The sequence below is a fragment of the Danio rerio genome, chromosome 19 (genome assembly GCF_049306965.1).
Source record: "Danio rerio strain Tuebingen ecotype United States chromosome 19, GRCz12tu, whole genome shotgun sequence".
Lineage (NCBI taxonomy): Eukaryota > Metazoa > Chordata > Actinopteri > Cypriniformes > Danionidae > Danio > Danio rerio.
This window is the reverse complement of record NC_133194.1, coordinates 18368784-18385723: the sequence shown is the minus strand read 5'-3', so window position 1 is coordinate 18385723 and position 16940 is coordinate 18368784. Positions and strand designations below refer to the sequence as shown.

The following is a 16940-nucleotide window of genomic DNA, read 5'->3' as shown; positions in this document are numbered from 1 at the left end:
TGGTGTCCCTTTCTTCCAGAGGGAACACACTTATCTGGAGCGTTGCCTGCATATAGGACCTTTAGTTTCTTGCTTTAGGAAAACTTAAACAATGTACCTTAGCTTTCAGGGCACTGCAAAATTCCTAATTGAACACTTTGACATCAAAAACCCATTCAACACAGTTTTTATTAACATTTTTATTTATTTAAAATATATTAAGAATAATTGAAATAAGCATTAAATGCTCCATGATTTTTAATGTAATAAAAATTTTAATCTAAAGTCGCTGTGTGTTTATTTTTTTAAGAAAAGAGACCAATTTCACTGATTGGATGCATTGTTAGCTTGTGTACATGAAGTAAAGCCTTGATGCTAGCAACATGTTCTTTATAAATGAACTATAAAATATATATATCTTATAGATTTTGGAAAATGGCAAAATATAGATTTTGGAAAATGGCAGAAGCAGAATCGTCAGTTCTGCTTCTGCAAGGCAGCCTTCAGATTCAGAATGTAGGCCTACTCCTATCACTCTGACTTCTTAGCCAACACTGTCTATTCCATCTGACATCTTACAAAAACCTGCTGCTGGATTAAACTCAGACATTGAGAATAAGGGAGCCAAGGTGGAATTTTCAAATATATATGAGAATTCTTTCTCTTCTCTGTGCAATGTTTTTAGTGACCACAGATGCTCAATGCTTCACAAACGGAAGGCCCAGTTAGTACAACAAGCCTTAGAGAGTCCTTTCTTGAAAATGCACGACCTAATGGAAGGATGTAGTTTTGAGGAGGTTTAATGGTTGTAATTGCTGCCTTGAGTTTTTTAAAAGGTTAGTTATGCATTTATTATGCACGCTTAAATGTGACTCTTGACTAATCTTACATTATTACAACCAATAAAAGTCAACCTGTTTTGTTGGTAAAATTTTGTTGGATATTTCTTGTTCAATTTATGGGAAATGAGCTGACAGTATGAGCTAATCTCTACCAGTTGTTGTACAGCACTTGCACTGTATTGTTTTTTTATGCCTCGTTTTTGCAAATTAGGATTGCCGATTGTGTTCCCCCTAGTTGGATTTTGTGTGCCCATCTGTTAGTTATGTTCTGGCGCCGACTCTGCATTGAACTGAAAACAAAATCCCATTTATACCAATCCAGTTTGGCACATAAAATGCAACAACATTAAAAACAAATCAATTTATGTTTAATAGATATAGTGTATTAAGTGTATTAGCACACTTGCTTTTGAAATCCAAATCTTCTAAAGGATTGTTAGTCTGCAATATTTAGGGCAAGCGGAGCTGGGAACACTTCCCAAAAGACATTATAGGCAAGGCAAGGCAAGTTTATTTATATAGCACATTTCATACACAATGGCAATTCAAAGTGCTTTACATAAACAAGAATAAAAGAAACAAGTAAAATAAAAATAAAAACAAATAATAAAAATGCGTAAAAACAAAACAAAACAAAACATAAAAACAGGTAAAATGTGATATAAAAGAATGAAGAAGAAGAGTAAAACATGATAGTGCAATCTGTCGGACGCAGCACAGTGCTCATTCAGTAAAGGCACAGCTAAACAGATGTGTTTTCAGTCTTGATTTGAATGTGCCTAATGTTGGAGCACATCTGATCATTTCTGGAAGCTGATTCCAGCAGCGAGGGGCATAGTGGCTAAAAGCCGATTCACCCTGCTTTGACTGAACTCTTGGAACTTCTGGTTTATTTGATCCTAATGATCTGAGTGATCTGTTAGGTTTGTATTCAGTGAGCATATCTGTGATGTATTTAGGTCCTAGGCCATTTAGTGATTTATAGACCAGTAATAATACTTTAAAATCTATTCTGAATGTAACTTATAATTATGTAATTATAATTTGAACAGCGTCTGCGCTTATGTTAGTCCTTTTTTATTATTCCAGAGGTTTCCATAATCCTGGACCAGGCCGTATCTTGAGCAGCTGTGGTGGTCATGGAGGAGTGGAGAGCATGAGAATGAGTCCTGTAAGACCCCAGTGACAGATGAGTCTTCACATTGAACCTGAAGGACCAGCCTGTTGACCAGCCAGTAGCTTCTCCACGATGGACTTCCAGCTTTCTCCAGCCTCCGACACCAAGACTGCAGCTCTGCACAAGAAGTTTGGCTATTGGAGAAATGGTCATGCAAAACTGAGCCTGGTTTCTCTAGTTTTTTTTCCTTTACTTTCACCAATTGGTGAAATTTGTTTCTCGCCACTGGCTTGCATGGTTTGGACTCTCCGCAGTGAAAATTAAACCTCACTGAACTGAACTAAACTGAACTTAAACTCTGAAAACTGGACTGGCAGTTTCAATTTATTATATGTAAAGCTGTGTTGACACAATCCTCATTGTAAAAGCGCTATAATAATAAAGATGAATTGAAAATTTAATTGTATGGGGCTTCCCTCTACACACTGGCAAGGGGATTTTATTTTTCCAAATACATCTGCACACGGAATCATCAACAACTGAATAAAGTCAGGCTCTAATTTTCTGAATGCAAAGGCTTGGTTGGGTTAGTTGAATATATCAAATTATTCAAAACTGTGTCTGATGTGTTAATAGATTGGTGCTAGAGTTTGCTCGGAGCAAAAGAAAACCGACACTCGGACTTTGGAAAAATAGGAAAAAGGAACAATCCCCAACACGTTGACCCAGATCTCCCCACTGCATCCCCAGAGTGGGTAGGACCACCTGACTGGGACAGAGAGGGATCTGTTTAATCCCATGACTCCACCTCGCCGATCTTGTGCCTTTGTCTTGTGTCTGCTCCACCAAACTTCAATCTGAGGCCGATTTGGGTAATTCAGGGCCCCTAACTCTGGGAGCCAATCACAGATAAAACCATTCTTGATCAAGTTGATGGGACAGAGTAAAAATTATATTGAATTAGAAGAATTTAATTTGATTTCACTACACAGTATGTTTTGCTTTGTTTTAGTCTGCTACTTTTAATGATGAGTAGTGACTTCATCTTTTGTCCTGATTTGGATAAACACACGCACACACGCATGCAAGCACGCACACACACACACACACACACACACACACACACACACACACACACACACACACACACACACACACACACACACACAAACACACACACACACACACACACACACAAACATCCCATTGAGGTGACCACCTCCTGCACAACTTTTTGGCAACATAAGTGGTGCAGACTTGTTCACCAAGGCTGCATTTATCAAGTCAAAATAGGGTAAAAACAGATATAATGTAAAATTTATTTTCATTTTCTGTTTGAACATGCTAAATTTTAATTTATTCCTCTAATGACAAAGCTTTTCCAGCACCAATTGTAGTTCTAGACAAACAAATATGAATAATACATATATACAAACATAAGATGAACTTCTGGTTTGGGGTGGTGAAGAAGCATGTTGTCTAAGCTGCATTATTACATGTAATTTCTTCACAATACACTCTATTTTACCAGTATATGCAAGTTCAAACTCATTATGCTAGTTACTGTATGATTTACAGCATTCTCCATTTACTAACTTTAACTTCACTAATGTCCCTTGAGTACAACACCCCAGAAGAGAAAGAATAGTCAACCATGTGATCCTGTAAACAGTCAATAGGAGTAATAATGTTGTAAGGCTCCATAAATAACCCCAATGACAAAACTAAGAGCATGGCTAAAGTTTAAATGTGTGTAAGCTTTTCCTAGTGCTCCTGAAATAAATTCTGTTATTTATTTGAATTTATTTAGGTTTGTTTTTTTAGCTCCGAATTTAATCTGACTCCAGTTTAATTGGCTGTCAAATTTCGACTATATTTCTATGTAACGACTGGGTGGAGTGACAGAGACAACTGGAGGTAAGATCCAAAATGCAGGTTTATTCAGCGTCAGGCAAGCAATGATCAAACAGGTGCAAACGGGTATGTTCAGGCAGTCCAGAATCGTAGTCGTATATACAGGCAATAGGTCTAAAGGCAGGCGGCTAAACAGGAGAACAAAGGTAAACAAGGCTAGGATCTAACACGGAGAAACAAGACAGGGAGAAACACGTTGTAATGTCACTATAAAGCAAACAACACTCGGCAAACAGGATGGGTCAATGAGTGGCTTAAGAAGGGTGTGTAATCAGGAGCAGGAACAGACTTGGGACTGGAAGCCATCTTATGAGCTGGCTGACTGGGAGCGGCCATCTTGTGAGCTGGCTGTGGAGAATGGGTCGCAAGCCCCGTTGCCAGCGGGTCTTGCTCTCTATAGCTCCCTGCTCTGGAGAGCGATCGCTGGTTATGTGACATTCTAATTGTAAGAACAAATCAGTTTCATCATTTCAAATTAATTTAGAGTTTTTGATTTACATCAGATCTCATACTCTTCAATTATATGTTTATTAGGGACCAAACGCTGCTTAGAGTTCTACACCCTGGGATTTGCGTGTATTCTCTTGGACACTATCTCAACATTCTGAACTGGGGTTGCAGGGTTAACTAATACCTAATTAGTCTAGTTGGCTCCTGCTCACTAGTACTAAAAGTATTGGTAATTTAGTCATTTCCATTCAACTATCTAAAATCAGTAATTAAACAATTAAAAGGCCTTCGTGCTTCCATGTCTCCTGCTACGTAGTTTCTAATTTCAGGAGAATTTAGAAGAGTCAAAACATAATTCCAGATGAAAGTGTATTATGCCAATTACAGATTAAAAAAATAAAAAAGCCAACTCAGAAACGTACAACATTAATAACTCAAAGATAAATTTAAGAGTTAGAGATGGACGAAGTACGCTGCAGCTTATACTGTAAGTCTTGATGCAAAAATCTAAGAGAAACACTGCAAAGTGGTCTCTTCGCTACAAGGTCCCAATGAAATTTTAGCACCTATGCCTTAAATACTCAACTCAGAACAAACAACTATAAATTCAAGACAATAAAAGCTTCACAAACACCCTTGTCGGGTCAAAAGTAGATATGCAAACCATATTCCCTGGAGTGGAGCATCTAGCTAGCAGATCTTATCAAAGCCAAAACCCAGATCAAGAGATACAGTTGAAGGTAACACTTTATGGTATTAGAACATAAATAACGATGTGCTAATACAGTGTTTCCTCTAGGATTTTTTTCCTGCTGTGGCGGCAGGCCTTTTTTTTTTTTTACACAGATCTACCAACTACCTGTGGCGTTATTTTTTCAATGAAAAATGTTGTGAGTGCAGTATTAGAAGTCGGGATCGCATTTATGTAATAGCCTACGAGCAGGTGAATCTCTGTCCTTGCGCGCTGATCTCCTCTGCTCGGGCAAAAAACTTCTTGAACGCCCCCTCAAATATAAGCCACTTCAAGAGCGCGCAGATCTTCTTGAGCCCTCTCAAACAAACGCTACTGGGTGCGATTTAGTGCGTTTATGTAACGAGTATATGCCGATTTATACGTCTGCGTCAAGTGCATGCGTATGCTACGGTGCAGCCTACGCATTGATGCATAGCCCTACGCCATGGCTGTTGCTGACATGCACCTCTTAAAAAAATGTAACTACACCCAATAGTATCTGGATGCAGCCTTTATGATGCAAGCTGAGATTGCATCACTCAGCGATGCAATGTCATACACAATCCACTCAAATGGAGCGAGTGGCTTCACTGTGAGGGGTAGGGTTAGGGGTGGGGTTAGGTGATCCCATTAAAAAGCATTGGATGCAGTCCAGATTGCACTGCACCAGGTCTGCATCCAGACCCCTCTCACTACACCTTGCAATGACGCAATCACAAACTCCTATTTTGGACTCTGTGTGAGCGTGGGTCGTCTTTGTGTATTTGTCAAAATAGTCGAGAGTCAGGGAGAAGAAACCAAGGGAGGCGCAGAGAAATCGCAGGAATACATCGGCGTTTCATTTAGGCTGAGTGCAAAGATAAGCTAATATATTAATTTATGTAACCACATACACTGATTCTGCACATTGACTGATTGCTTACCTTTATCATTTAAATTTAATGTATGTTATACTGTTATAATGGTCATTATTGGTTATTAAAACTGATATTCTGCAAAAGAGACAGGGTAAAGTTCGTTCTTTTCAATAGAAATGAAAGGAGACAGTTATATTTAAGCCCTGTTTTGTTATAAATTTGCAGAGTGAAGATGATGTTCATATAAATATGCAGCTACACGAGGCTGTTTGGTGTCTGTTAATCATAATATCAAAATGAAACAAATTTGACTTATATTATGTTTTCATTGTTTAGATAGTGAAACAGCAAACAGGATGAGGTAAATAAGGTTATAAAGTACACTGTTCCCTTTGAAGATTTACCCATGCATTAGCAGGCAGTTTTTAATATGTTTATTATTGAATATAGGCTGAGTGAATAGTGTATTGAATAAGCTAAATTGGCTGTAGTGTATGAGTGTGTGTGAATGAGTGTGTATGGGTGATTTCCAATATTGGGTTGTGGCTGGAAAGGCATCTGCTGCATAAAACATGCTGGAATAGTTGGCAGTTCATTCTACTGGGGCAACCCCTGATAAATAAGGGACTTATGCGAAGAAAAATAAATGAATGAATTGTGTTTTTTTTAGAACTCAACAAATATCTTTATGAACAGTATACAGAAATTAAATTGAGATTAAAGTTTGTATTTATTTATTTATTTATTTCATATATATGGCTATTGTGTTTTATAGAATATGAGTTGATGAAAATATTGGACGTGCATAGAGAGATAGCATTTTGATTGAATTTAGTGGGCCGCTCTGGCCCAAAATGCCAGGGCTGATTTTTTGCCCCAGTCCAGCCCTGCATTCAGGAAGCGTTTAGAAAAAACAAAACACCAGCAAAGAAACTCGAGACAGAAGAACATTAACACCCCACTGACAAAAAGCATTAGTGCAGAACAACAGAAACAGTGCGCAGAAGTATAAATGCTCAGCTGCGCGTGTTGCTTGCGCCGTGGGTCACGCCGACCACTTTTTGCTAGGAATTTGCTAGGAATATTTATGAATGTTTACAATAGACCAACAGAGTAGCATTAATGCGTCCTAAAGTAAAGTAAAACGCCTATACGTCGTGCTTGCTGGCCTCATGCGTCACGCACCTGTCAGCCTGTCAGTCAGCACGTCACCACGTCAAAGGGTTAAACAAATGACCCACAGCACTGCTATGGTTACAAAAACGTTCACATTGTTAAAAAACACTTACCCTTTAATACATTTTGGTACGATTATTACCCCCTATTAAAAAAAATAAATGTTTTGAATGAGAAGCTGTAATGTAGCCGTGGCAAGATGAATTTTGGCGTGGCGCCCCGCCATGGAAGAATGAATGTAGCGTAAACCATGTAATATGTATAATTTTTTTTTTTTGTACTTTATTAATAAAAACCTTTATATCAAAACTACATGATGCGTTTACTTATGTTCTATTTGGCTTATATTCAAATTTGCTTGATGATCTGAAATAACAAAGTGTGCCAAAAATGAAAAAAAAAAAAAAAAAAAGAAGCCAGTAAGGGATCATCAGTAAGCTACAACAGAAGCATCTATTGAGTTTTCCGACTTGCACACTTGGAGGCTGGGCAATTATTTTGAGCACAAAATGTCAATTTAAAGTAATATATTACACAAATTATGGACAATAGTTTATTAGATTATAATTCAAGCATATTTCTGGTCATGGTTACATGTAAGTTTGATATTAATGAACTTGGTTTACCTGTGCATGTGCATGCCAGTGCATGTCTATGAGGTTAGAATAGATCCCTCCAGCATTTTACTTGCCTGACTAGTTTTGTTCCACTCAGACAGGGCTTGTTTTTAGTTGGTATGGGGCCGCTCAGCACCATCCGTACTTCCACATTGATTCACATCAGATCAGCATTTCTCAGATGATTACATGGACCATGTAGCAGTGTCTAGGGCAACATAAAAAAATGGTCAGCCTGATTCAGGGCAACAGAAATGCTACAGTAACTGAACCAACCCTTTGATACTCTTCAGCAACCCTCCTCTGTTGTAACCCAGTAGATACAGAAGAAAATCTTTAAATGTATAAAAATATATAAATGCATAATCTTATAGTCTACATGAATATAATTTTTCCTTATCATGACATATAGCCCCATATTACCAGTTAAGAACTTTTTGAATACCAAAGCCAATCTGAGCATCATTCCACACCTACAGGTCCATTTAGTTTGGCACAATTTGTCAGCATTCTACACTGGAAGCTCTTTCTGTACATTTTTTTTGGCCCATAGTCACAGAACATTATACTAAGCTTTGATCAAAGAATCCAACAGGACAAATAAAGCACTTCTTAAAGAAATTAAGTTGATTTCTGTATCTAAAAAATCTAACCTGTCTAGGCATAGCAAATTATCAAGTGTGAACCCAAGTATACTGCCTTTGATATAAATTCAAATTCCTCAGTAAATAAGTTAAATCATAAAAGTGTATCAGCTGTATAAGCCTTCTTTGTGATTGGGTTCTAAATGATTTTGGTCAAAAGAACTCTTTGTACAATTGAAATGCTCCCCTAGAATTAAAACATATTCTGTGTTGCAATTTACCAAAACATTGATTAAAGTTTCTAAAACAAACCCACATTTGTAGTCATTAGGGCTGATTCAGACAAAGAGACAGGAATCACCTCCGACTCAGACACAGGAACATACTTTGCACACTGGAACACAGGAACAGTGGTAATAGACTATGCGGCAAAAGACTTAGTTGTCTCAGTAGTAACAGTTTAGGGTTTATGGTGGCTGATTCCGGAAATTCAGGAGTAAGTGGAATTGGCTAAGACATATCTGGCTAAAAATGAGTGGGTAATAGCTGGCTTGATCATCTTGGACGTGAATGAAGCAGGCTTAACTGGCTCAGGGGAATCTCATCTGAATGCAGCTGACACAGATCATGGGGTCAGACTTGGATGCTGCTTGCTGAACAGCCTGCTTTTTAGCCAGTGGCTTCAGTATTGGACTTGGTCTTGACTTGAAATAGGGAAGGACAGGTTTCTGCTTGTTAACTCAGACCGAGTTGGCATTCCACATTTGGATCCTAAAAGTCTCCCACTTTGGGAGGGGGTCATCTAAACAGTCATTGAAAAGGTCCTTTTACTCCTGATCCGTATAGCCGAGTCCCTTTCAATGGTCCAGAAAGACTGCGCAAAGGTCCAAACATCCCATCTCCACTGCTAATGTGCTGTCAGTACCTCCTGATGGGCAAGTCTCTCCTGACCATTAGTGAGTGGAAGTATGACGATGCTCATTCTGCTAAGTTCAGGTGTGAGATCTAGAAGGAGGACCCAAATGCAAAATTTAGCAAAAGACTTGCTTAAATTACTGATATGACTAGAAAAAATCAACAAAATCAATATAAAGAAACTAAATAACACTTCTAAAAGAAGCCAGTAAACAAAATAAACTAAACATAAAAAATTTAAACATTAAATGGAAAAAATAGAAACATTAAACAGACAACACAGACAGGATATGCAATGCAGAAACCAGACAATAATTACTGTAATACACCAGTTTAGTGTAGAGAAAACTAATGTATTTATTACAGTTTATCACAGTATAGTACACTTTAATAAACTATGGTTTAAAAACACTACAGTATTTACAATAAATTCTTATAGTAATTTTTTCATGTGTGTTTTTTGCAAGTTCTTGATTTTCTGTTATCCCACCACTGTTTCACATGTGCTTACTTTAGTTTTGCCAGTTTATTACTGATACTCTGCTGTATGTTTCTTTATTTCCCTAAGTCCTCCCTCCTGACTCCTGCTTCAGTACGTCTCTGTATCCGTGAGCTTCTACTTAGTCTCCATTGTTGCCACAGTGTCTGGAGCTACACCATCAATAACCAGCCTAGTTCCTGTTGTGTGGGTTGCAGCTGGATATGAAAACTAAAGCAGAAACAAAATCAAGGGATTTTACGTTAAATTTTGGCTGCATAGATAGATATACTGTAACACAATACTCAACTTTGCTTTGGCATGCTGTGCCCGGGAACAGGATAGGCTAAATTTATCCTCACATTTGTTTTACAATGCAGTTCTGCTTTTATCCTTCTCTCCCAAGTTTTATAACAACTGTCAGAGAGTGTGAAGCGCTCAAGAATAACCAGGAGCTATTTTAAGGTTTCTTTCTAAAAGACACAGATGTGACAGAATATAGCCAATGTTTTATTTTTATTTTTTTATATCTCAGTCTTCTTCAAACATATCTAAACAACATAACATTGTGGTGATGGTTCTCAAAATAGCTTGATAGTCCAAGTCCCAGTAAATATAAATTAAGAGTTTAGATGCAAAAACCTCTAAAAGCTATTTGAGATTTTCTTTTAAAATTAGCATTTTTCTGGAACTCTTGAGTGTAAGCTCTGTAATTTTACTTTTATAGTGACAAATAAGCTCTTTTCATTGCCTTTAAAGTGAATAAAAAATTGATTATGAACATAAGAGGCTGAAAAAAAATTCTCATTTTAGAACAAAATTTAGGAAATCAAATTTAAGTCAGCAATGGATATATAATGAGACAGAGTCCGTGTCAGTCATTCAGTTGGAGTGACCAAATCAATCATTTTCCGATTTTGACTGAGAATGGGAGGTTTCTGGATATTCTTAGAAGGACAAATACATATAAGTAAGGCAAAATGTTCCGTTTCATTGTTTCTGGGCAAATGCTGTTAATTGTTTTTTTTCTTTTTTTTTGCATATCACTGTAAGTAAGGTTTGGTGATTTGATCCCAATACACCGCTGCAGGCAGTGTCATTTTTGAAGTTCAACATTAAAAAAAAAAAAAAAAAAGGGAAATTGAAAGGTGTTCCATGCAGAAGGATTGTTGCAAAATAAAACACGTGGATGCACACATGGACACTGTACTGTACTAATGTTGCAAAAGACAATTCAAATGAGAGACTTTGCTTTTTTGTGGCATAACTGCTTATTATATTTCACTTACAATTTGACTATGGAGTTGTTTCCAGAAAGATGTAAATGCCTTTGAAATAATATTTAACTACAGGACTGTGACAGACTGTATAAATGCTCATTAGTGTTTAATTGAACTGTGTTGAATTAACATATACGAGTTTGCATTTTAAATGTATTCATTGTTATTGGTCATCACCTATTATCTAAAATAATGTTCACTGCATTAGAAAAATACTTTAAATAGTTCAGCAACAAGTACATTTTTTTGGTATCCTCTATGCCCACTGAACTTTAACAAAACATAGCTAAAAGGTGTGAAATGAAGAAATAAAAATAGCATTCTCAATTCAAAGAGTAATTTCAAATTAAGCTATCACTAGGCCCACATGCAGAAATGCACATGCAAAAATCTTCAGAATTTTTAGTCTATTGGGTCAAATTATTTTCTTAAGTAAATATATTTTATTCATTCATTTTCTTTTCGGCTTAATCCCTTTATTAATCCGGGGTCACCACAGCAGAATGAACCGGCAACTTATCCAGCATATGTTTCTATTCAGAGGATGCCTTTCCAGCTGCAACCCATCTCTGGGTAACAACCATATACACTCATTCACATTCATACACAACGAACAAGTTAGCCAACCCAATTCACCTGTACCACATGTCTTTGGACTGTGGGGGAAACCGGCGCACCTAGAGGAAACCCACGTGACAGCAGGGACACATGCGAACTCCACACAGAAATGCCAACTGACCTAGCCGAGGCCAATAGTGTCTGGATGCAGCCTTTATGATGCAAGCTGAGATTGTATCACTCAGCGATGCAATGTCAGACACAATGCACTCGATGGAGTGAGTGACGTCACTGTGACGGGTACGGTTAGGAGTGGGGTTAGGTGAGTGTATTAAAAAGCATTGGATGCAGCTCAGATTGCACTGCATCAGGTCTGCATCCAGACCCCTCTCGTAGAGGCTCGAACCAGCAACTTTCTTGCTGTGAGACGACAGCACTACCTAATGCGCAACTGCGTCGCAAATATATTTAAATTAGGTTTTTTATTAATTTCAGTCATTTTAAGTAGGCCAATATGCAAATATTTATATGATTTATTTAATAATTTTTTATATCATTTATTTATTAGTCTTTTAGTAGATGTTAGAGACTTGCTTACCAAACATTGAATGCATTTTTTTAAAATCTTAAAGTTAAAAATCAAGCATTTTTTATTTTAAGTTTTTAGTTACTATACTGCCAAACTCATTCCACAATATACATTTTTACAGGTTCTGGCATTGTACTTTGTGTGTGCAGCATCAGCACCCACCGATGCAGGTAAAAAAAATCTCATGAAGCCTACCATGCTTGCATTCATCTGTATTACGTCCTCAACTGACAACAGAGAAAACGTGGAACTTTATAGTCTAATTTAATAATGTATTCATTGCATTATTTGTTACGTAAAAGCCTCAATAAAACAAGAACAGTGTAGGCTATATCAATCTGACCAAACGATTTATCAAGAACATACTATTTTGTTTAGGAAGAAATGGTTTTTTGATGTCGCCTACTGAAAATCATAATTTGAAAGAATGACAGTAAATAATTGTTCTTCCGCTTCGTTGTTATATACCCTTGGAACCCTTTGGTTGACACAGAACTACAATATCCGGAAGCCAGTGAGCGCAGCCAATGGGCGTGTGGTCACATGTGGTGACGACATTAGTTTGATCTTTTTATGCGCGAACTTGACTTGCATTGAGGTGAGAAAACGGCGCGAGGCGAGCTTTGTTACCAAGCCTGGATCTCTCTGAAGGGTGAGTGTACATGTCTAGTTTTTATGTAGTGCTTAAAATTGGACGCTTTAATCTGTGCACTAATCGCATAACTATTAAAGTTCAGTTATGTAGTTTTATGGGGTAGAATCTACGCAAGTTACAGGATAAAGGAGGAATGTTTGTATGGCATAAAGTTAGCTTAAACAGCGCGTCTTTATTCATTCTAGGCATCACGTTTTTCCTGACACTACGTCTTTTAAAAGTTATTTTGCCTTTTAACATTGTTAACTTCGTCGCAACTTTCAAATTAACCGTCGTGAGGAATGCTAAAGCAGGATAAATATTGTAAACAGTCTTTTTTTAAATAGAAGTTGTAGCTAAGTTAACCAGTACATCTAAATATGTTTTAAAGCGTTGTTTAAATATGTACTTTTTGCGTTGTGTTAATAGTACAATGTTCCCTGTGCGTCGTGTTTGTGCATCCTGCATTGAAGTCCCGTTAACTTGCACGTTATGGCACAGTTCTGGTTGCATAATGTTTGTGTGTGTGTGTGTGGTGGCACATGGAGCTGTAGTATGAAACAAGGCGGAGCTGTGCACGCGGTGCTGCTTGTCCGTCTTTGTTTGGATCTGTTCCCTTTCTGTCTGCAATGAAAGCGCTTTTGTGGTAATGCGTATATACAAATACGTGATTTGCATTTCAATATCGTCGCTCATTCTACATCGGGGCTGTTTACAATTGCATACTTCGTGTAGCGGGAAAAATAAACTTATTTTTCCACGTCTGCCGTTTTTACCGTGCAGGTGGTGTTTTCAGGGGAGGGAGGTGTTTGTGTGTGTCTGTGTGCGCGAGCTTGTAGAATACGCGCCAGTTTTTTTTTTCGTTTACCCCGCGAAAATAAAGCTGCGAACCACCGCGCGCCAAAATTCACAAAGTATTTCTTTTTAAATTTGTTGTTCAAACGTAAAACAGAATTGCGTTTAAATATTTAGTTTTTTAGTGCAAATATCAAAACATAGTATCTGAAGTATTTTGTTGGAAGTCTTTCCCATGCTTATATTTCTTTTTTGTAAAATAAATAAATAATAATAGATACAGTTGCATTTTAGCACAAGACTTTTAATAACATTGTGGATTATATTATCCTGTGGTTTCTTTAAGACACTTGACATTGTTTTCTTTGTTTAAAAGTTATAAAATGTTTTTAAATGTGAAACTAGTCTGCAATTACCATTAGCCTTTATACGAATACATGTACATCTGTCTAAAATGTTTGTTGTTGATCAGCTTTGTGTATGATGCAGCAGTAAACAAGACATGAACAACATTGCATGTAGTAATGACTGATTTGTTTTTTTTTTTCAGGCATACTTGGACCGCTTTTATTTCTCTGTAACAATGGCTGCTACAAGTGGTAAGAACCTCTTATGTTTTCATGATTATAGACTGGATGTTAATCTGCTTGTAATGGACGAGCAAGGAGATGTCCAGTTAATTGCAAAGCTTATTTTCAGACATTCAGGTTAAAGAGCTGGACAAGCGTGCTTCAGGACAAGCATTTGAGGTCATCCTTGGGAGTCCTGCTTCAGATGTCAAGAATGAGTTCCTTCTCTCCCCTCCAAAGAAGAAGGACCTTTCCTTGGTGGAGATCCAGAAAAAACTTGAAGCAGCAGAAGAGAGACGCAAGGTGCAATACACTTTTCATTTTTTTTGTACTGCATACGTTAACACGTTAATAATTAGTGATTTTTTTTTTTTAGTCCATTAATGGAATGTTTTTTTGGCCATTCCATTTGTAGCTTTAATGCTCATAGATAAAAGCATTTTTTTCCCACAGTCTCATGAAGCAGAGGTTCTGAAGCACCTAGCAGAAAAGCGTGAGCATGAAAAGGAGGTGCTTCAGAAAGCTCTAGAAGAAAACAACAACTTCAGCAAGATGGCAGAAGAGAAACTGAACCAGAAAATGGAGGCCAACAAAGAAAACCGTACAGCAATTATGGCAGCTATGAATGAGAAGTTCAAAGAAAAGGTGAAGGCAGTTGTGCATTTTTGAAGCTGGTTTTTGCATTTAAATGACATGTAATTCTAAAACAACATTTTCTGCTTCAATTTTAGGACAAGAAGATAGAAGAGGTTCGAAAGAACAAAGAAACCAAAGAGCACAATGGTGAAGAAATCTGAAGCTTTTGTTTTGTGTACACCTTTTTCCAAAGATATATTTTTGTCTTTCTCCGTTAAAAAGGTTTCATCATGGGCCTTTTTTTTTTTTTGTCAAAAAAAACAAAAAACCAATGCAGCTTTTGTTTTGTGTATATAGCATTAGTTTTACAACTTTGATTTATTATTTTTTTTCTACATCTGTGCTATTTGGACTAGCATTCTCTTTTTCAGATACATTCATAACTTCTGGACTTGGTGGGGACTTGTGTGCTTAACATGCCTGTTACTGTCTGCATTTCTTGAGCTTTTTGCTTTAAGGTTAAGAGCTTGGTTATGTACTTTGAAAGCACTTGACTGTTCTTTGTACAAGACTGAGAAAAGAAAAGATTACCTTGTCGACTTTACTGTACAAAAATAAAAAATAATGTAAAATGAGCGCTTACAAAACTCACTCATTTCTGAATTATACAAAAAAGGCAATACACTTTCAATATTTTATTTATATATATATATATATATATATATATATATATATATATATATATATATATATATATATATATATATATATATATATATATATATATACACACACACACACACACACACATGTTAATATTAGCAAGTTTAGACCATTAAAAAATATATATATATATTTTTTTTAAAGAACGTTTTGGCAATTTGTATTATTCCAAGGATGTAGATGAGTTTTTATTTTAATTTCTTTAAAATTAAGTATCCATCGACACGAGTAGGCATGGCTGGGATTGTGTCTCCCTCTAGTGTAGGGATTTTTCTTTTTTTTCCCTTCTCTTCCCTCACATGTGCATTTAACTTTGGAACTTAAAATGGATAGTTCTACTGAAGAGGGTTCTCCCAAGTATTTTCAAACATTTAAGTTTCTTTTGTTGAAAGCAAAGGTTTTGATAAATAATAAACCTTCGAAAAATTATCTAACCTTTGGATTTCCATAGGAAAAATAAGTAGGTTAACCAGTTGTAACCCTCCCAAGATTTGTTTTTAAATAACTGTTCTATAATGGTAGGGGCAGGAACTCTAAAGGGTTTGATACAATGAAAGTTAATTATATACAAAAAATATCTAAACCTCTAAAATAAAGCTTTAATTTGACATTTTTAATATAATTTTAATCCACAACTTTTATTTTGCATGGAAAAACGTTTTGAATATTAAACATTGATTAAAGTAAAGTATATTTATATTCTATAAGTAAATGCTTAAGTGTAAAAAGTTTTAACAAGATGCTATTTATAAAAGGTAAAGCAGCAGGTTCTTATTTTTGTCTGTGTTTGGGTGAAGTCTGCATGCATGTGACATTAGGTGTTTGGAGTGTAAATGGTTTTATAGCTGGTGGGTTAAAATGGACCCAAAGGACATCTATTATACCATAAATGTGTACTACCTTCAAGGAAATATGAAAATAGCTAATGTTTTTTGATGTTGAGGTTATTTTAGAAAAAAAAATTAAATGGTGCAACCGTAATTTGACTTGTAAATTAAATGAATCAAACTGATTGACCCACTAGAGGGAGCTTTGCTCAAGCTATTCCAATATATCAGCAGAATGCCTAAAACGCTACAGTTCCTGATCTGTTCATTTGGCTGTTGAGTTTATCAGCACATTTTCACGATTTAGAGCCTTGTTGAGCCTTTTAAATGATCTTTAAAATAAATTCCCATTTCTTGCATCAAACTGCTGTGTGGTAGTATTAGAAAAAACATCCAATACATTTTATGACATTTCTCTTATTCTGTGTCGTAACACAGAGGTCAAAGGCCATACTGTTGCTGGGTGATTAAGGTCAAAGCTGCTATCACTTCTGGCTTGGAGGCAGTCATAATAATGTCTTGAACAGACCCTGGAGCAATTGAACCAAAGGTTATAATCAAAGCAGACTGTCACTTTAGTCTTGTTTGGGCTTTTTTCCAGCCTATTTACCTTTTTGCCGTTTACTCTGACAGAAGACCTTTCAGAGGTCCTCCCAAAAGCTGACATCCCTTCAGATTTCAATGTGTAAAGGTCAATTCTTATACATTCTACTGTCAAGTCTTTAAA

General features: G+C 36.6%; 1 protein-coding gene and 1 long non-coding RNA gene across 5 annotated transcripts in view; both read left to right on the top strand.

The window, feature by feature from the left end:
- LOC110438143 (uncharacterized) overlaps positions 1 to 12259 on the top strand; it is a 47543-nt gene extending 35284 nt beyond the window's left edge. Inside the window, exon 4 of one of the 3 annotated variants that reach the window (XR_012394989.1) lies at positions 12211 to 12259. This is a non-coding gene — a long non-coding RNA (uncharacterized lncRNA). Of the gene's footprint in view, positions 1 to 1910; positions 2811 to 12210 lie in introns of those variants that run through there. The other 2 variants (XR_012394987.1, XR_012394988.1) reach the window with 2 other exon arrangements.
- Positions 12260 to 12708: 449 nt separating this feature from the next.
- stmn1a (stathmin 1a) lies at positions 12709 to 15298 on the top strand. Of its 2 annotated transcripts, none has more exon segments than NM_001040375.1 (5): positions 12709 to 12741; positions 14069 to 14117; positions 14218 to 14390; positions 14541 to 14732; positions 14819 to 15298. In NM_001040375.1, coding segments are annotated over 4 exon segments (447 nt in total). In that variant the 5' UTR covers positions 12709 to 12741; positions 14069 to 14101; the 3' UTR covers positions 14885 to 15298.
- Positions 15299 to 16940: the final 1642 nt, after the last annotated feature.

Coding starts and splice junctions, on each gene's coding strand:
- stmn1a (XM_021468136.3), top strand. Junction 14,391..14,540: donor CAGCAGAAGAGAGACGCAAG/GTGCAATACACT, acceptor TTTTTCCCACAG/TCTCATGAAGCAGAGGTTCT. Junction 14,733..14,818: donor ATGAGAAGTTCAAAGAAAAG/GTGAAGGCAGTT, acceptor CTTCAATTTTAG/GACAAGAAGATAGAAGAGGT.